The sequence below is a fragment of the Meles meles genome, chromosome 3 (assembly GCF_922984935.1).
Source record: "Meles meles chromosome 3, mMelMel3.1 paternal haplotype, whole genome shotgun sequence".
Lineage (NCBI taxonomy): Eukaryota > Metazoa > Chordata > Mammalia > Carnivora > Mustelidae > Meles > Meles meles.
Window position 1 is genome coordinate 141,772,738 of NC_060068.1, and position 20,621 is coordinate 141,793,358.

At 55.1% G+C, this 20,621-nt stretch overlaps 1 protein-coding gene across 3 annotated transcripts in view; it reads left to right on the top strand.

The window, feature by feature from the left end:
* The first annotated feature begins 305 nt into the window (after nucleotides 1–305).
* CAMK2A (calcium/calmodulin dependent protein kinase II alpha) overlaps nucleotides 306–20,621 on the top strand; it is a 60,785-nt gene continuing 40,469 nt past the window's right edge. For all 3 annotated transcript variants that reach the window (XM_045999567.1, XM_045999568.1, XM_045999569.1), the window contains exons 1-2: nucleotides 306–534; nucleotides 15,064–15,158. In XM_045999567.1, coding sequence (XP_045855523.1) covers nucleotides 473–534; nucleotides 15,064–15,158 — 157 coding nt within the window. In that variant the 5' untranslated portion in view covers nucleotides 306–472. The remainder of the gene's footprint in view (nucleotides 535–15,063; nucleotides 15,159–20,621) is intronic.

Genomic DNA, 20,621 nt, shown 5'->3' on the forward strand with positions numbered 1-20,621 from the left:
TGCTACAAGGGACCCACAGTTGGAGGTGGGGGAGGTGGGGAGAGAGACGATCACTTGTGGATTAAGTTTGTTCTTCTCCCCCTCCCCAGACTCCTCGGTCAGTCCACCACCTTGGGGGTGCCGGGTCCACCCGCCCCTGGGCCCACACAGGCCTGCAGCATTGTGTGCGGTTAGGGCCAGGGCGTCCCGGAGCAGGTTTTGCAGTGGAAGGCAGGCAGGTGTTGGGGAGGCAGTTACCCGGGCAACGGGAACAGGGCGTTTCGGAGGTGGTTGCCATGGGGACCTGGATGCTGACGAAGGCTCGCGACGCTGTGAGCCCTGCTCAGAAGCCCGGGGCTCGTCAGTCAAGCTGGTTCTCGGCTCTCACTCGGCAGCACAGGCAGGCGAGTGGCCCTTAGTTCCAGGAGCAGAGCAGCAGAGCCCCAGTCCTGGTCCTCCAGCCCCAAGCCTCGCCTGCCCGCCCAGCGCCAGGATGGCCACCATCACCTGCACCCGCTTCACGGAAGAGTACCAGCTCTTCGAGGAACTGGGAAAGTGAGTTGCACCTCAGAGAGTTCTGGAGGGTGCAGGGGGTCAGTGTCACGGGCTGGGAGTGTGCACCTGCATGCTTCCTGTGCACGCACAGGGAGGAAGTCTGCATGTTTGAGGGGACACTTGCCCAGAGCTGGGTGTAGGCATGTTCAGGGGTGCAAAGAGGTGCCAAGGCAGCCAGCTGAGTATGTGTGTAGGGGTGAAGGGCTAGTGGTGCATGCCAGTATGCACGCACGCACACACACAGACACACACACCCGAGTGCACACTACTGGGCACACACAGATGTCTAGACACTCAGGGTTAAAAAGGGATCTTCCCAGGCAGCTAAGTCCGGGGCCAGAAGCCCCTGCTGACTTTCTCTGGAGGTGTTCGTCTGGCCTCAACTCGGACGCCTCTGATGGGAGAGAGTTCGCCATCTCCCAGGTAGACCTCCTGACTTTAGGCACCACCAGCAACTGTGCAGAGTGGCCAACTTCTCTGTGAAAGCACATCCCCTCCCTCCCTCCCTCCCCCCAGCTCCTCTTAGAGGGAGGGCATCAGTAGAGCAGGGGTGAATAACTAAGGGCCTGTGGGGCTCCTGGGGTGTGGAGAGGCAGGGAGGGGCACTCGGGCAAGTTGGGGGGAGCACCACCATTTCAGGGGCTAGTGGTACACCAGCTCTGGTTCCTTGGCAGTGTTGTCTGGCCCCAGAGCTCATTTTATGCCCCCTGATGACTGGTGTGGAGAGAAGGGTGGGAGGATGGGAGAGAGGAGAGCCTCTTGGGGTCGTGGAGTGTCAGGAAAGCATCCTGGACTCTCCCAGCGCCGTCCAGGGAGGCCCCAGGGATGGCTCAGGGGAGGGGTACAGCTCGGAGGCAGAGTTTGCCCCTTGGGCAAAGTAGCTCCCCTGCCCGGGGTGGTCTTTGCCAGGGCAGCAGGAGCACCGGGGAAAGGGGCACCGGGAGCAAATCTGTGCCAGTGTGCCGTCCAGAAGGACACATACCAGTGTGCCTTTTGATGTGTGCTGTGGGAGGACTGACTCTGGGGTACACTTATGTGCTCCAAGAGAGTATGCAAATGTTCACATGGGTGCACCGGCAGGAGGTGCTGGCGTGAGCCACATGTGGAAGGCCTGCAACCGTGATGGTGTGCAAGGGGCCCATGGGGTACCGTGGGCCGGTTTGCACGGGGGGTGCGGGCGTGAATGTGCGTCACTGTGTGTGCACACGTATGGCAGGTCAGAGCTGTGTGCACGTCAGCCAGAGATGTGTTTGAGGGCTGGGTCTGTGCAAATATGTGTCTCTGTAAGGATGTGTGTGTGGGACTTGGGCATAGTGGTATCCCTTTGAGGTCCGGACATGCACATTTGTGTGGGGATGGGGGGGGGGCGTACACACGGGAAGGTTTATATGCGTGCGTGTGAGGCCTGGGCCACAGGCTCGGGTGGGAGTGTGGGTGTTGAAGGCATGTGTGAGCTCATGCTGGTGTCTGCATATGTGTGGGAGGTGGCCTGTGGCTGTGTACAAGTAGGCTGCCTGCACACACACACACACTCACATACCAGGCTATCCTGGCACTCCCAGGTACACACCAGGTCCCTTGTACAGGTACACACCCACGTGCAGACGTGTAGTCACTCTTGCCTGCAGACTCACTGTGCTTCTGAGTGTGTTTCTGAGTGTGCTGGGGGCAGGGGCGGGCAGTAGGCACGAGATTCTCTGGAGGACTGATATTGTCTGCTGTAGGGCGCAGGGCCCCTGCCTGGCGGGGTTCCCGCGCCCACCCCCCGGAATGCCAGGGTTCCCCCATTAGCTGGGAGCTGCCTTTCAGGGGATGACCGAGGCTTGGTGCTCGGAGGGCTGCGTCACAGAGTGCAGGGAAATGGAGTTGAGATGTGACTCAGGCCCTTCAAGTGAAAATAAAAGTGATGTTTTGCCCCAAGAGGAGATAGATACCATGAAGACCAGATGCTTGGTGGGGAGGAGAGGGGTTGACTTGGTGCAGAGAGCCTTCGTGAGTCTTCTCGACCCCACTGCCTGCCAGGACCGGGCAGGGGCAGAATTCCAGAGGACGGGGAGTCTTGGTGTGGCCATGGCAGGCAGAGCGAGGGTGGCAGGTACGGCCAGTCCGTGTCGGATCGATTTCAGACCTCTTCCTTTTGGAACCACAAGGGCTCCTAACCTTTTTTAGGTCGCGTATTCCTCCAGGAATCTGATGAAAGTCCAAGTCTACATCTCCGGAGAAAAGCACAGATCTACGAAATGTTGCGGACAATGTCAGGAGCTTGCAGGACCTTAGGAAGGCTGGGGATGGGCCTGGGCTCCTGTACCGGGAGGGAGTGAGGCTCCCTGTCTCTGATGCAGGGGTTAAAAAGGCCAGGGTACCTCAGGGAGCAGCTGGGACTCGTGCTCTGCACACCAGGCACCCAGCGGGGCGGGTAGGGGCAGTGCCCAGCCCATGGCCCAGGCCCTGGAGCTCATCACCCATAGCTCTGTGACGCTGGCCACATGACGCACCCCTTTCCCCCTGTAGTCTGGAGATAAAAGCAGTTGCTGTGAGGATGCAGTAAGATGGCACAAGTGAAGACCTAATGACAAGCCTGGCACACAGTGGGCCTTCAGCAGGGACCACTGTCGGGATCACTGTTGGCCAAGGCGAGGCAGGCTGAAGCCCAAGGCTGGGGCCTGCCACAGGTTTCCCTTTTGTCTGGGCTTGGCCCAGCTTGGGGGAAGGGCCTGACCCAGCTCCCCTTCTGCGGGGAGAAGCCAGGAAGATGTTTGCAGGGCCCAGCCTTCCACTGTGGACCCGCAGTCCCCGCCGGCTGGGACACGGTGGCCACCACCCAGAAGCTGAGCCCCCATTCCAGGAGCCCACTCCAGATCACTGGCAGGGTGACTTGCAAAGGCAGCTGGCATGGTCCTGCAAGGGAGCAGGGGAGGCACTGGACGTCCTTCTGCAGGGCCCTGGGCTGCCTGGCTGGAGAGGAGGGCACATGCCTCGAGGGCTTCCTGGCATCCCACTCAGTGACTGCAGGCCTTCTAGGAGCCCAAGGTAGGGCTCGCTACGGATGTAAGAACAGCTGCTGCTCTCCCACCTGGTGGGCAGCCAGCTGGGTAGGGAGTGATTTCCCAGGGCCCTCGGTGGTGGTTTCTGAAGCCCCTCAGTGCTCCTGGACAAAGGTCCCACTCTGCATGGGGTGCACAAAAGTAGGATCTTGATTCCAGTTCCCCTAGAAGGTTAAGGTGGAATCCGGAGACTGGTTCACTCACTCCTCCCTGACCCCCACCCTTCTCCCTCCCAGGAGATGCAAGAAATAAAAGCCCATAGGAGCATCGGAGCTTGTTGAGAGGCCAGCTGTGGTAATGGCAGCTTCGTGGTCAGAGCGGGTCTGGGCAGCCAAGCCAGAGCTCCAGGCAGAACCCAGGATGTGGGGGGAAGGGGTCCAGTTCCAGGAGGCAGAGAAGGAGGATGCCTCCTCCAGCCTTTGACATTCTCTGGGCTTTGGATCCCACTTCCAGGAGAGGTGAGGGAGGCAGAGAATTGCTCTGCAGCCTGTGTAATCACGGAGCGGTCCAGAAGGAGGTTTTACTTGAGAGAGGGAGAGCGAGGGAGGCAGAACAGATAGAGAGCAGCCCGTTCTTCCTCTAGAAACTGGGATATGAAATCGACTGGAGGGCAGTGTTGGGCTGGGGGAGGGGCAAGCCAGGTCAGCAGAGGGACAGGCAAGAGCTGGTCCTGGAGACTTCTGCCCCTTTTACCCACATGGTATGTGTCAGGAACTGGGCCTGGGCGGGGGGACCTGGGGCCCAGAGGCTGCTCCCCACACCTCATGAGGTACCAGGAACTCGGATGTTGCGGTTCCCTCACGGGAGACAAGCTCTAACATCCATCAGACGTGTTCAGCAATCCCTCCTTCCCTGGCTGAGCTGTCAGGAGGCTCCATAGGGTAATGCTGGGGAGAGAAAACCCCTGAAGATGGGGGTGTGCTTTCATTTTGCTTCTAATAGCCTCTCACATTCACAGAGCTCTGGGGCCAGTGAGGCAGCTCTCCATCCATTAGCTCTGAGGGAGGCAGAGGGCTTATGCACCATCAGACAGCGGAGCAGACTGAGGCTTGAGGAGAGGGAGGCCCAGCGGGCGAGCGTCCGGCATGTGGGGGGCAGTTCATGAGAGGGACCCCTCTTGCTGCTGTGTCCAAGGGACGCTACTAGGGCAGAGGGGCCAACGACTTCTGGGCCAGAGAATTCTGAGCTGAGGCTTATTTTCCAGTCATGACTCTGCCTCGGAGTTACTGGACCACCCCGTGTGGATCCCCTGTCCTTTGTGAACCCCAGCTTTACCATCTGTGAAATGGGGATCAGAATAACTCCGCAGATGCTGAAATGCCCCAGTAGAGGTGCTGCCCTCTTTAGCTTCCCTCTGTGGAAGGCACACTTGGGAAATTTCCGACTCCCAGAACATCAAACTGGGAGGACCCATACACTCTCTATTTATAGCCTAGATGGTGGAACCAACACCCAGAGAGAAATAGCCCCAGGCCATAGGAAGAGGCTGTGCTAAAGTCAAAGTAGGGGACCAGGTCCAGTGCAGGGGCTGAAGACCAAGGATGGGATGCTGGGTTAGGGGTGGGGGGCAGGGAGGTCCTCAAGGTGGGGGGGTGCAGGAACAGGGAAGGGGACAGACTTTCCTTCCTCCCCCTCCAAGCCACCCGAGCGGCAGGCATGCACGCACATGTTCTGGTGCGTGCCGCAGCCCTCCGCCCCCGCACAGCCGCCCCCACACAGCCCGAGACACACTGACACTCCGCTGAGCCTCCCTCCTGCCCGCCCGCCTCCCCGCACAAGCACACAGTGACACCGCTGCCGGCACCCCTGCAGTCTGGGACCCCGGCCTTCCCCGGGTGGGGAGGGCGAGCCTTGGAGCCCAAAGCCTGCCTCCTATTCCGCATGCGCGCAGGTTCCGACAGAGATTCCGGCACGAGTGTCCCTCCCAGCGCAGGGAGAGCAAGACGATGCTGTCTGGGCTTCTGAGTGTCCCTCAGGGTGGGGCCAGCACAGGACCTGATCCCCGACCCTGCCCTTCCCTATTTGCACACCTCTCCCTGAGCCAGAGTCCATCTTCTCCTGCACTCAGGCTGCCCGTGTTGCTTTCTCTTTGGAGCTTCTCTGGGGCACAGTAGGAAGCCTGCCCCTTCCCCGCCCCAGGGCAGGTCAGCGCAGCCCCCAGGGCAGATCCCCACCAGCTGAGGCCCAACCCAGGCCTTCCAGGGTATTACTGCCCCCAAGATGTCTGTGCTGGAGAAAGTGGAGGGCCTTGGGGATCACATAAAAGGAGGAACATGTCTGTGCCTCTTGGATCCACGCAACAAGTGTTTACTGAGCACACGCTCTGTTCCCAGCCCTGCGCTGAGCCCAGGAGGTCCCAAAGGCAAGGCTTATGCAGTTTCTGCCCCTTGGGGCTCACAGCCTAGTGGGAAGTGGACATGAGCTGAGAGGAAGGGTCGGATGCTTAACCGACTAGGTCACCCAGGGGCCCCCAGAAGTTATTACTTACATGCAACTAGATAAGGGGTGGGGGGGCAGGGAGGGGCAACTAGATAAGGACTACGAGCACAAACACGGAGCTATGAGATGCACAGACCTCAACTAGTTGGGACGAGGAAGGTATCAGGAAAGGCTCCCCCGAGGATGTGAGCCTGGAGCTGGAGGTTGAATCAGAGTTAGTCAGAAGGAAGAAGATGGAAGAGTGTGCCTCAGAGTGGGAACAGCACAGGCAAAGGCTCTGAGGTGTGTACTTAGCCCCAGGGAGGTTGGGGATCCTACTCTTCTTAGGCCTGCTCAATCTGCCCCCAACTTTTGGATGCTTAGGGCTCAGAAGGAATTAAAAAAGCCTTTCCTAGATGATCTTGAAGAGGGAGCCGGGCAGGGTGGGGCAGTTCTGGAAGCCAAGCCAAGTGAGGGAAAGCTGAAGAGCTGGAGGACTTGAGCAGGAAGAAAGGACCCCTCTGAGTGGGCTGGGGGAGGGGGGCGTATCCTCTCCTCTCCTCTCCTCCCCCCTCTCCCCTCTCTTCCCCTCTCAGCTGGTGTCCTCTCCTGAGCAGAGCCTAAGCTCCACAGAGGTGGAGCTCAGCTCAGCATAGGCAGGACTTCCGAATTATGAGAACGGCTCGTCTCCCACCGCCACCCCCACTCTAGGCCCCCAGATGGACTCGGCCTCAGGAGGTAGCGAGCACTGTGGCCCCAGACAGGCAGACACTCACAGCCCTCCCTCACCCCCTCGCCTCCATCTTCCTCCTGCCTTCGCTGGAGACATGCCACAAGCATGAAGTGGGAGATGGTTTAGGGGCCAGAATATCATCAGGCTCACTTGGCATGAGGCGTGCTCCTTTGTCTTATGGATCAAGAACTCAGGCCCAGAGAGGGCCAGGGTCCTGCGCAAAGTCACACAAGCCAACGACACACAAAAATAGGGCACTCCAGCCTCTTTCCAGTCTGGCGCTTGGCCCCCTTAGCCCTTGGAGCCTCTCTCTCTCTGAACCTCTGGAAGCCTTCAGGGTGTGCAGGTGGATGTAGCCTGGGGAGAAGGCAGACCTTCCACATCACCCCCTGCTCTGTCTGCTCTGGTCCTATCTCCAAGGTCTGCGAATATTTTTCAAGTTCCCTTTTTGTAACCCATTCAAGAAAAACCATGCACAGCCAAAACAAGAAATATGTTGGGACTTCTGTTGGTTCAATGTTCCCCGCAGCAAACAGAATCTTCCCGTTCCCGGGCCTTCTGTGTCCCCCACGAGACTTCTGCTGGGTTGGCATGGGGCAGGTCTGTGGGGTAGGGGACAGCTCAAAGACACCGAGTCCCTGCCGCATCTTCTGGAGCCTGGCCGTGGGTGGCTGCAGCCTGGAATGGGAGGAGGGAGATGTGTGGCTTCAGTAATAAGGTCCTAGAATTTTCTGGCTGTAAAATGCTGTCTTTTGTGGAGTTCTGGGCAGAGCTGCTGTGGTGAACTGGGGAGGAGAGACAGAAAAACCAAACAAATGGAGTCTCCGGCCCCCACAGGCCTTCTCTCCTCTGATCTATTTGCCATTTGGGGACCTGCATAGCTGTGTTTTGTTGTTAAAAGGGCATCACTGGTTGAAAAGAAATAACTAAGGGAGAGTGGGTTTAAAATTGACCCACAGCTGATTTCACGGATAGGCAAGCTGAGGCCCAAAAAGGTGAAGGGATTTGCTTAAAGCTCTCAAAGGTAGGTGTTGTGGAAACAGAGTATCCTTTCTGTTTCTCAGCAAACCTGACCCCAGCTTTTTAACTTTTCTGGAAATCTAGGACCCCCTCAGATAATCTCATCTGACCCACAGGCACTTTTCCTAGAAAAATGCGCACTCATGACAACCTACAGAATGTGTGTATTATTTCCCGCAGATCCCTCTGCCCTAAAGCCCACAGACCCCAGGTGAGGGCCCCCTCTGATCTGAGAGCATGGGGTATTGGAGAGAGCAATGGACGATGAGTCGAGAGTCCTGGGTTCAAGGTCTTGGCCTCAGTTTCCTCATCTGTGAAATGGGGAAAGTGTGGACCTCAATGGGAAGATATCACTGGGCACGGCAGCTCCTCGCACAGCCACATGTGGCCCACATCCTGGCCCCTCGGTGGAGCTGCTCTGGTGGCCGGCCCCAGCTCTGTCTCTTCCCCCAACATTTTGCCTCCCTCTGCTCTGGCTTCCACAGCCCTAGGCCTTGCTCTCTGCTAAGTGATCAGATCAGCTAACCTGGGCTGTGAGTTATTGACCACCAAGGCGTTCAGGATACTAATCCTCTCACAGATAACAGGTCTGCCTGCATTTAACTGGAAACTTTCTGAAATCACTCCAGCTCATCTCAGAGAGGTAGAACGCTTAGGTGTCTTAACTGAGAGTGGGGAGACTTTCCTGGGGAGACCAGATTTTGGTTATGAGCTGTCTGTCACGTAGCATCCAGGCAAGATGGTGAGTGGCTAGAAAGTCGGGACTGGAATTCTGGAAAAATGAAGGGTTGTAGAGACGCAGGTTTCAATTTTGTATGACCGTCAGTGGCTTTTGCAGGGGTGGTGGGGTCACAGAATGCTTTGTGAAGCTGATGAACAGAATAATGCACAGACACAGAACCATTTTATTGACATTTTAGGTGTGTTCATGACCACCCAGGGCCTCCCCAGGGATTCCCAGCTAAAGCCCAGGTGGAGGAGAAGGAGAGAAGTGATAAGAGGGCAGTGGAGAGAGAATAGAGGGTAGGGATCTTGAGGGAGAAGAGGCAGGGTGCCAGAGAGAGTGCAGCCACCTAGAAACGAAAGGGAAGCTGGGCCTCCAAGCCTGAGGCCAGTGAGGCCAGATGTCGCCTGGTGTGGGGCAGGCAAAGTGGATCAGGCCCACTGGGGCTGCAGGGACTTGGGGGGGGGGGCATTGGGTGGGCGGGCCTGGCACAGCTTCCTTCCAGGGAGCCCGGGGGTGGGCACCAGATTGTGGTGGGTTCATGGAGTGTGGGAGGTGGAAAGAGGAGGCAGCGGATGTCGGACACTTGTTCTGGAAGTTTGGCAGCAAAGAGGGAGGAAGGAAGTGGCCCAAGCTGTTGGGTCGAGAGAAAGGTTCGTGGTTTTTAATTTAAAAACTTGGGGGGAGCAGGATGATTATTTTTCCAGAATAAGGGAGATGTGTGTGTGTTTGAGGAAGCAGCCAATGAAGAGAAGACCCAATAATTATCAGGACCCCTGACAATTAAAGGGTCCAGTGGGGGCGCGGTTATCTCCAGAAGGCCCCCATAAACAGTCTTGTGCCTGCTGAGACCCAGGGGCCTGGCTGGGCTCTGGGCAGCTCAGAGTAAAGGTGGGGAGGTTTACTTTAGAGGAAATTGGCAGGAAGCAGTCTTGGGTAGTAGGAATCTCTTCCCATCCCTGTGTAGGAAAGACTTCTCACAAATGGCCCAGGAAGAAGTGTGGCTGAGGGTCCTCATCCCTATCTTGCAAATGGGGAAACTGAGGTCCAGAGGATAAGCAAGCTGGTAGCCAAGCTGGGCGAGGACCCAGCTCTTTCAACTCCTCGTGGATTGCTCCCAGGCTCACCTGGCTTCCACGTCAGCATTTTGGGCTGTTTTAGGCCAGCAAGAGTGGTGAGCCCCCTGCGGGCTGACAGCCAGCAACTCCCAGGACACCGAGCCTGCCAGGCAGCCAGAAAGCAATTTCCCAGTGTGAATCTTGCTTTTCACGGCCCATTAGCACATTCCCTATGTTCTTAGCCGTGCTGGACCCACTCTCAGAGCGCCCTCTCCATCTGTCTGTTGGAGAGCAGGCCGGGGCCTCCCTGCCTGCTTGTGTCCACACCCACAGGGCAGGGTGCTCTACCCTGGGAAGCAGCCCCTTCCCCTCCTCACCGTGGCCCCCGCAACCTCCTCTCCTGGCTTTCCTCTTCCCTGAGCTTGGCAAACAAGGTCCATTTTGTTTCTGATGATGCCAGCTGTTCTCATCACTTCGTAGATAATGATGCCTATAAAAGGCGTTTCTTGGGCATTTACTAGACTCCAGGGGCTGTGCTAAACCCATCGCATACCTTATTGTATCTCACTGAATCCTTGGAACAACTGCGCAGGGCCGGTACTGTTCTCATGTACATTTCACAGGGGAGGAAACAGACTTACGGAGCTTAACTAGCTTGCAGGTAAGTGGCTACCCCGTGATTTGAATTCTGGTTGGCCCGGCTCAGGAATCCCTGTTCTTATCCCCATAGAACTTCCCTCTCCAATATGGTAGTCACTGGCCACATACATCTGCTCAAATGAAGTAAAATTAAAAATTCAGTTCTTCAAAATTCAGTTCTTCATTCCCACTAGCCAGCTTTCAAGTTCTCTATAACCATATGAAGCTAGTGGCTGTCACATTGGACAACACGGAATATTTTCACCGTCACAGGATATTCTGGTAGAGAATATTACAGATGGAAAGGGCGCTATACTATTTAGCCTCGTTCCCACCCAAACCCCCATGTGGCAGATGAAAGAAAGTGAGGCCCGTGTTGGGGCAGGCCCCTGCCCAGGACCTTCCAGTGGGGCTGAGAGCTGAGATTCTGTCCCTCCTGTGTCTGTCTGTCTCACACACATGCCTCCCCGCCCACGTTCCGTGCTTGCTGATGTGAATGTATATTTCATACCCAGGGTGAGACACGTGCGCCTTGTCACACCCAGAGCCCCGTGGAATCTCACACACAGGGTATTGCCCAGGCTGGCCGCCCACGGCTGTGGGCAGACAGGCCCCCTTGACCCCTTGTCACCCAGGAACACCTTCACAGACCCTCCCGGGACCGTCTGTGGACACTCACACTGGGTTCTCACACGCAGGCCTCATCCCTTCCTCTCAGGACCCCTGGTCACTGCCTTCCACCCTGAGCTCCCCACTTTGGCCTCCTCCCCTCCCTGCCCTGCGCCATTTCCAAGCTCCTGCCCCACCCCCTGCTGCCCACCTGCTCCGCTCAGGGCCTCAGGGCCGTGGGAGGACTGGGCTGGCTTTTTTGTTGTTTGCCAAGGCTGCTGGGCTGTGGCCACTTGCTCATGCAGGACGGGAATGCAGAAATAGGTCTTTTTAAAGCAAAGGATACCAGAGAGGAGGTTGGTCTCATTTCTGCTGCAGATTCTCCTCTGCCCCTTGTCTCCTGGACCCCCAGCACCATGGTGAGCAGGGTAGATGGAGACCTGAGGCTGCATAGGTCGGGGTGAAGTGCCTAGCTCAATATCATGTTGAGGATAAGCGTGGGCTCACAGCTTTGTGAGCCCAGAGCCCCTGCTCTGGAGGGTCACACTTTCCTGCCTTTGGTGGAGTCAGAAGAGCAGGTGTCCTGAATCCTCTTCACAGATGCACTAGGAATATGCCTGTTCACTTGAGGCCTCAGTTTCCCCATCTGTTAAATGGGGATCCTAATGCCAACTCCGCAGTTCTGCTATGGTCAAGAAGGAGCTTTAGCGGTGTATGTGCATTTAAAAGGAAGATACCGTCTGGGTGTGTGAGAGGCTGGTACCCTCTGCATCAGTAGCTCTGAACTGGTTTTAATAAGCTCCTCCCTCTGAACAGCTGCTAAAAGCTATGCATCCTTGCCCCAGAAAAAAATGCACATACCTATTCTCAGAGCACAGGATGTCCTTCTGTGGGTACACGGGCCCTGTGGCTGCCCTCCCCTAGTCAGTTCCCCTAACTGGAACCTAGTTAGGACCCCCAGGTAGGGGCGCCTGGGTGGCTCTATTGGTTAAGCAGCTGCCTTCAGCTCAGGTCATGATCTTGGGGTCCTGGGATCAAATCCCACGCCAGGCTCCCTACTTAGTGGAGAATCTGATTCTCCCTCTTCCTCTATGCTCTCTCTCTCGCTCTCTCAAGACAATAAATAAAATCTTTAAAAAAAAAAAAAAAAAGGACCCCTAGTTAGAAGCTGGGATTTACACAAAAGCTTGGCACTGTGTTCTGAGAAGGAAGTTTAGCAAATGTACCTTCTCTTGTCTTACAGATGCGGCTCCTAGGTCCTCAGCTCCTAGGGCAGAGCCTAGGTTTCATGGGGCTGCCAAGCTCCCCTGCAGAGAGTTGTATGTGACAGTCCCCATCGGTGCCGGTGTCCGAGCCTCTAGCAGGACACCCCCAGAGGGCAGGCAGGAGACAGTCCCTGGACCGCATGTTAAATAAAAATACAGATCCTTTGTGCCCCCACCTAGAAGCTCTGGTTTGATTAAGTCTGGATAGGGCCTTGGTATATGTATTTTTTAAATATCCCCAGGGGATTCCAATGCAGCCAGTTCGATAGGCATGGGTCTAAGGTCTCTGCTTGGGACGGAATTTTTCACTTCGTTTTTTACTTTTCACGTAGAATTTGTTTCTTTAGTGGAGAAATTATATCCATCCCTCCTCCCTTGCCTTCCTCCCCCTACTCCTCCCCTGCATACCTCCAGCCCACATTATTTGAAAGCTCTGGACCAAACACCGGCTAGCTGCTGGTAAGTGAGGTAGGACCCAGCCCCTGCACTCAGGAGCTTATAACCGCTCTTCGCCTGTGCCCCTGCTCTCCCTGGAGCTCTCCAACCTTTCCTGGATGAGGCCACTTTAAACACTCTCACCTGGGGCCTTTGGGGATTGTGGTCGCCAGCTGGGCAGGGACCTGAAGGTCTTTGGGTCCATCCCTCTGTCTGGGTAGGGTGGGCACCTTTGAGAGACCAGTCGTGCCCTACCTTCTTCAGATGCCTGTTCCTGTTCCTAACACCCTGACATAATGTCCACTCCCCTGCCTCGTTCAGTCTCTCTCACTGTGAATTCAACCCACTTCTTGTTTCTGCAAAGTAACACTTATGGAGGCCCTGTGTGTAGAAGACACTGGATACTAGGGTACGGGGACGTGGGAAAGAAAGTTAAAGTCCTGTCTCTCAGGAATTTACCATCAGGTGGGAGGGACAAACAGGACAAGCAACAGAGCAACTGTGAACTTGGGCTAGATGCAGAGGGGCCGAGTGCTCTGGGAGCACAGATGAGGGCGTCCTTAACAGGGAGGCTTCCCTGGGAAGGAAACTCAGGTCTTGCTGCTGTCCTGGGGTGGGAGGAGCAGGGAGATAGGGGGAAGGACAGCAAGGGTGCACCCCACCCTCCAGGGAGGGTCCACTGTTACATGAGACGAACCACTTGCCGAGGAATTCTAGTGTAAGTGTATAGTCTAGTGCTTTCCAGTGCTTTCTTACAAGGTCACATTTCCTGGTCTCATGCTCCCTCCTGGCTCTTTCTTCCTCATCCCTCTCCAGTTTTCCATTCACTCCATTCACGAGGCTCGGATATGAAACCAGAGACACTATGACCAGGGTGTGTGCCGAGACGGCGGCCTTCCTGGGCTTGGACCCGCCCTTGTGCTGAGGATAGGGCATCAAAGTCTGGAGGATGTGATGAGGGGTGGCCAGATGATCAGGAAGCTGGGAGTGGCAGGCTCCCTCCGGGGGTGGGGGGAAGGATAGTGTGTATGCAAATACCCGAGTTCTAGACCTGGCCCTGTGTACAGCTAGCTACATGAGCCGTCTACACCCAGCTACACTGGGGCTCAGAGTCTTCAGCTCCACTGCTGACATCAGCAATCAGAACCTGCATTTTAATAAGACACCCTGGTAACTCATATACACATTAAAATTGAGGAAACCTGCCTATAGACCTGCTTCTTGCCATTAGTCTGTGGTTAGGGAACTAATGGCAGTGACAACCGTCAGGGTCTGGCTGTTTAGGGGCCTCCTCTGTGACACGACAGAATTGCACTAGATGACTTTCGTGATAGGGGGTGTGAGGTCGTTCCTAGATGCACCACCTGACCCTCCTTACACTAGGTTTGTTTTTCCAGGCACTATGTTTACTTTTTTTTTTTTTTATAAAGGTCCAGTATTTAAAAATTGGGAAATTTCATGTAAACATCCAAACTGCAGGCTTTTATCAAAATATTGAACAATTTGGTAAACAGGCCACCTTCCACATGGCAATAATTGGTGTCCCCTTGCAAAGCACAGACACAGCCCTCGCTCTAAGTGTTTCCCTACTGCTGGTGATATGAGGATTACAAATCAAACCTAGTTGTCATTTCTCACCTGTCTCACTAGCAAAGATAAGAAAATTTGATAACACATTGGGACAAGAGTGGAGAAAAATGGTCCCCTTGCATACCGGGGAAAGTAAGTCGGTACGATCTCTAAGATGGATAATCTCCCATCATCTATCACAATCACTAATAACACCTACTCTTTGACCAAGTAATTCCAGTTCTCGAAGTGGGTCCACAGACACCTGCACATGTGGGAAAAATAATTCTAAGGCACATGTAGAAGGTTAGTCATTGTAGGGCTGTTTGCAATATGCATGGAATTATGGATTGAACTAACCTAATTGCCCATTGATAGGGGACTGGCTAGATGCATTATAGAACAGCCATTTGATGAAATAATGAGGAGCTCTGTATGTTCCAATATGGAAGGAGTGTCTCCAAAATATTTCTTGAAAAAACGAGGGCGCAGAACAGCATGTGAGGTCCAAAGCCCTTTATGTGGTGGAGAGTATTTACGAGAAGATGCTCAAGGAATGGAATGCTGGCTGTCCCCGGGGACAGGACCTCGGAGGTTGCTGTACAGGGGTGGGAGGGAGCCTTCTTACTACCTACATTTTTATACCATTTGAACTTTGAGTCATGTTGCTGTGCTCTCTACTCAAAACCTGAAAAACTGAAATCTTTCGGAGACAAGATTCTGTGATTCTGACCCTACATGATTCTAATGTTTTACAACCTGGTGGGCCCAACTTCTTACACTTCTGGAAGGCTCACCCTTCACGAGGCCAAGGCCTCATAACCTGCGGGCGGGTGTTCTCCTGAGTGGCCAGCCCTGCCCTGTCCCTGAGTCAGGCTACGCGGCCCCCGTGAGCTGAGCAGCCCTGCAGGAGGTCTCCCTAGCCAGCGAGGTACAGATGCATGAATTTTGGCATGTCCTAGCGAAGCATCCCTTGGGCCCTTCCTTCCCTCCTTCACCTTCTCTGTCCTCCTAGGGGAGCCTTCTCAGTGGTGCGCAGGTGCGTGAAGGTGCTGGCTGGTCAGGAGTATGCTGCTAAGATCATCAACACCAAGAAGCTCTCGGCCAGAGGTAGGTGGCAGATCCGTGCCTTGCTCGCCCTCTGGGGCTCTTCTCCCCTCTATGCCTTGAGTTAGAAGCAGGAGCTGGGTCTGACCCCCTGGGTGATGATACAGGGGGAGATTCTTCTTCCTGTGGGTATTATGAGAACAGACCCCTCCATTTTCCTTCCTCATTAGATCTAGACTAGAGGACACAGCCTCTTGGACAGGCCAGCCTCTCTGCCTCCTACCCAGGGTGAAAGCTAAGGTGCCAGGCGGGACTTCCTTTCCCTTTCTGCCACTTGCTTCTTTTCTCATCTCCAGACCTGTGCACTCACCATTCCTTTATCTGGCTCCTTACAAGGCTGACCCTTTTTCAACCTTTAGGTTTCAACTCAATGTCACACCCTTTGAGTGACTTCCCAGACCCCTACATCTGAGGCTGTCTCCCCCATCTTATATCAGTTATTACTGTTTACCTTCTTTGTGGCTTTCCCCCAATCTGCACTTGTCCCATTTGCTGGCTTGGTCCCTTACTTAACACGTGTCTTGGCTATAAGCTCCAGCGGGCAGGGACGGCTCTCATTCCCTGCTCTACCCAGTACCTAGGACAGCACCCAACACGTCTTAGCGCTCTACCAGTGTCCAGTGAACTCTAGGGGCAACCTGCTTCAGCCACACGGGTCCCCCCTCTCATCCCTAACTAGTCCTTAGAACAGGGGCTCCCCAACCTGTCCTCACCCTGGAACCCCTAGAGAGCTTTAAGAACCCTTGATGCTTTCCTCCCCACCAAGAGTTTGTGACTTCATCTGTGTGGGGTGTGACCGGGATTTGAAAAAAAAAAAAAAAAAAAAAAAATCAATCCCCAGGTAGTTCTGGTTTGGAAGTGGTCCTAGACCAGCAGCGTCAGCATGACCAGGAGATTGCTAGAAATGCACATTCTTGTTTCCAGGCTTAAGGAATCAGGATCTGCATTTTAGCAAGATACCCCGGTGGTCCATGTGGATACTGGAACTTGGAAAGCCTGCCCAGGAGCCTGGCTTCTTGCCCTTAGCTTGTGGTTAGAGCAGTAATGGTAGCATCCATGGTCAGTGTGTCGGGGAAGGTTATCTTCAAAAATCTAGTGTCTGCTCTGAATGGTGTCTAAGCTGCCTTGGGGACCCCTGGAGGTGGAGGGGGTCCTGCTGGGTGCGGCGGGTACAGGTGCAGCGCGGGAGACGTCATGCGAGGAGCTGGCGTCATGGCCAGGTGTTGATCGGGCATAGCGGCATCTGTGTGGGGGCTGGTGCCCAGCAGGTGTGGGGTTCACAGAGTCTGGTACAGGATGTTCACATGGCCCCCCGCAGGCCTCCCAGCAGGCCCCATGTTGGACCGCGCATTGCTGTCTTTCATCTCTCTGGCTCAGTGCTGCGGGGATCCCAGCACTTTCTCCTAGTTACTGAACTCCCCCGTGGACAGCCAGTGTCCTGTGGGGAGAAGAGGCTGGGTATGTGGAGGGTGGTTCTCTGAGGGTCGGGGGCCGAGATGGCACCCATTTGGCATGGAAGCTGGTGTGGACGGACGACACCCGTGGAAAGTCTGGAGCTGGAGCCAGAGGCAGGGAGCCAGGGTGGGTAGGGCGGCTGTGGGAGCGTGGCCTCACGTCCAGATGCTGGGACCTGCCTGGCTTCCTGTGGTGTGAGTGGCAGTCTGGAGCCCTTTGTGTGCTTTGGGTCTCTTGTGATCAAAGGAGATGTCCCAATCCCTGAGATACAGGGCAGGGGTGGGGCGGTGGGGGGGCAAGATTAGCGCCATGGCTTGGGGTAACTGGTTGATGTTACTACAAAATGAGGGAGGGTCAGGGGTCAAGGTCCTCCCTGGGCACTGGACCTCTTAAGTCACTTCACAGTATTCTCAGAGTGATACCTCTCCCTGCCTCCTGGTTCTCTCTCTCTCTCTCTCTCTCTCTCTCTCTCTCTCACACACACACACACACACACACTCTGACAGGAAGAGACAGATGTGTATGGGAGGCAGTGGAGGGGGCACTGTCCCTTTTCTGGAAGGTGACTAAGCATTCCTTGGGCAGTGGGGACTCTGGGCAGCGCCAAGGGGAAATCAGCAAGTCCCCTGTCTTTGGCAATTTGTTGAGACTTTGACATCCTTACAGCAAGGTGGCCCGGGCCTAGCTGAGTGTGGAGGGTGGGAGAGGGGAGGTTCTCAGGGGAACCATCTCAAAGAAGTCTGCCAACCGCAAGGCTTCTCTCCCCAGCGGGAGAGGAGGAGTGGAGCTGCTTCTAGCAGGTTCCTTTGTTTGCCACTCATGGTGCCTGGGGAGCGGAGAAGTTTGATGCTGAAGATTTGGCAACATACCCTAAGCTTCCCCTGCTGGCGCTCCTGTGGACTTTGGCAGCTCCTTGTGGGGGGGCCTGGCCCACCCGGGGTGTCCGTCCCTCCCCTCACCTCAGGGAGCTGCGGCTTCCCCTTCCCCACCCGGGTCAGCCTCTTGTTCTGTTGAGTGGCTCCCCAGCCCAGGAGATTATTTTTTCATATGTATTTTTAAAATACTCTTTTAGATAAAATGCTCGTAGTGTAAACAATTTCAAGAAGTCTTAAGGACATGGAATGGAAAGTGAAAATTTTGCCTGTCTCAGGCCCTGCCAGATCCCCTCTGGAGCCTTTCAAAAAAAGTGGCTGCCTTAGTTCCATCCTGGAGGGCTAGAGTCAGTAGATGAGGCCCAAGCTCCTGCAATGAAAAAACCCCGTCCGCAGCGACCATAGCTCGCTCGCTCAATGATAACTCCCTGCCGGGGGCTCCGTAGGCTTCCCAACCACAGTCTCAGCCAGCGCAGAGAAGAAACTCATTAATATTTTAGGGGACGCTGGGCAGATGGATGTGGTTGGTGCAGCCAGGAGTGACTGGTGGGGGTACAGAGACCTCCATAGTAATCATTGGCCACTTGAGCACTGAGGGGTCACCTCCTTGGCTCCCGGGCAACCAGTCCCAGGACACGGGGTGAGAAGTGTGGCGTGAGCTCATTCACACTGCCCCTCAGCTTCAGGTTCATGCTCTAAGGATCCGAAGACAGATCTTTTTTATCTTCTTCATCTTACTTCCCACCGCTGCCTGGCACTCTTGGCCCTTGGATTATTCTTCCAACCTCCCAGGAGGAGAAACCCGGTTGAGGCTCTGTAGAGGGTGGGAGCATTTCCTCTTCCAAGACTTGGAGGTCTATTTTCCTCCTAGTTTCTCTTCCACTGGCCAGAGTCCCACCTGCCCGCTGGAGGGCCCCCCCCCCCCACCTCACTCTGCAGGTAGAGCCTTCCAGGCTGCCTGATTGTACTTCCCCCAATGCTCTGCCCTGCTGGCACTATCTGGCCCCAGGAACCTCACCTTGAACCTTACTTTCACTCACCCTTGCCTGCCAAGCTCTTGGGCAAGGCAGGGCCCCTTAGCCCCAACACCCTGGAGGCCTGCCCCTAGGGAGGGAGGGAGAAGGTTCACAGGTATCATGGTGAGCATTTGGGACAATCCTTCCAGGTACTTGGGCAGGAGGAGTCCCTCAGCCCTTTCACCATTGGGAGGCTATTATCTATCTAGCTGAATGGATTGATTTGTCAATTAATTAATTATAAGAATGGGAGGCAATATGGTACAGTAATTTTGAACATGGGTTGAAATCCCAGTTCTGCCATTTCTTAGCTATGAGACCTTGGACAAGCTGCTTAGTGGCTCTGGGCCCTGGGGCATGGCTGTGACTGGCAGACAAGGTCTTGTTCTCATCGCACCTGTTCTCTAGGGAGGAAGACTGGAAAGAACATTAAGCATATAAATAAGCGAGGTAATTTTAGGTAACAACGAGTTATCAAGAAAGTGATACCGAGAAGTGGGGAAGTGATGGGGCAGGAGGGACCCTCAGAAAAGGCAGCCAGGGGAACTCTTTGAAGAGGTGATATTGTGCTGAACCAGCCTGAGGAGAAGGAGGCAGCCATGAGAAGACCGAGGGGGAAAGCACCCTAGGCAAAAGGTCCAGCAAGTGCAAAGGTCCTGAGGTGGGAAGGGGCTTGGTGTGCCTGAGGCCAGAAAGGTAGCCACTGTGGCTGAAGCTCCAAGGCCAAGATGAGGCAGGACCAGTGGGGTGTGCCTGGCCATGGTGAGGAGTTTTGGTTACAAGTACAATGGGGAGTCTGAAGCGTTGTTGGGGAGTTTGAAGCCAGGGAGAGACAGAATCTAATTCATATTTTAATAAGAGGTTCTTGGCTACCAAAGACTATTGGCTGGAGTGCAGAGAGCATCCAGGAGTGGTTCCTCAGAGCTGTGGGTTCTAAAGAGGCTTGACCACTTTATTGACTGACTTTGATAACAGGACTGCTCCTTATCACTGGGCTTCAGTTTCCTTACCTACAGAACCCGGCAATGCCTCAGAGGTCAAAAGAAATGCAGTCCCTACTTCCTTTGAGGAATGTTAGAAAATAGAAACATGTCAGAGATACAAAAACTGGTGAATAATTTATATGTTTACATAAATTCAACAAATTCATCCTAAAAGCCCAGAGAGTGGCGTGATTGGACAATGCACAAGATGATCGCCAGGTTTATAAAAACAGTTCCTGGCATTTCCGGCGGTGGGGGCTGGCCATCAGGCCCAAGCGTGAGGCTGTGTGACCCACGTGTCCTTTCAGGGCCTCTCCTGGGTAACATCACTTGGTGGTGAAACATCAGAATTCTGCGTTTGGGTCCCTTGCCCCCTGAATGTACAGGCTGGACCAACCTTGTCCCCTGAACTATAGCCCCCAGCCCCCTCTGATAGGCCCCACTTGACTGGCTTGGTTTCCGGTTCTGCTGGGGATGGGTGGGGTGGGGAGAGGGTTGTAGGGCTGGTGGGGGGGTGGGGTCCAGCCGTCCTCGGTCCACTGAGGGCCCTCAGCTGTTCGGGAGGGAGAGGCCCCTCCTTTGTGCAGAATCAGTCTCCTACCATCCTGGAGGATGGGGAAGGAGGCTGGGGCCCGGGAGGCCAGTGGGAGGGAGGGGGGACCAGGGGGAAGTTGCCTCCCCCAGTGTAGGCAGCCTCCCTTCCCCTAGCCCATAGTCCACCTCCAGCTGGGGAGTTGAGCTTATGCTCGATGGAGACAGGCGTGGACTTAATTGCTTTGCTGATGAAAAAGCCACATTTCAGTATTGCTCTTGGTCTGTGCAGCCCATGGAGGGAGGGCAGGGGTTGCTCTAATGAAGAGACGAGGAAAAGGGGAGCTGCCTGCCTGGGGACAAGGGCTGGGACTTTCTCCGTCCTTACTGCCTTCCTTGGGTGCTGCGTGCTCTGAAGGGGCCAGTCAGAGACTGGAGTTCGAATCTGGGCTCTGCCTCTGAGTGTCTGCTGGGGTCCCTCCTATGCGCCCCAATTTTCCCATTCAGAAATTGGGGGCTGATGGAGGTAGGGGCGATGAGTCAGGGTGCAGAGAGTGCTACAGCACAGTAAAGCTCACGCCTGGAGTCTGACTGCCTGGGTACAGTGTG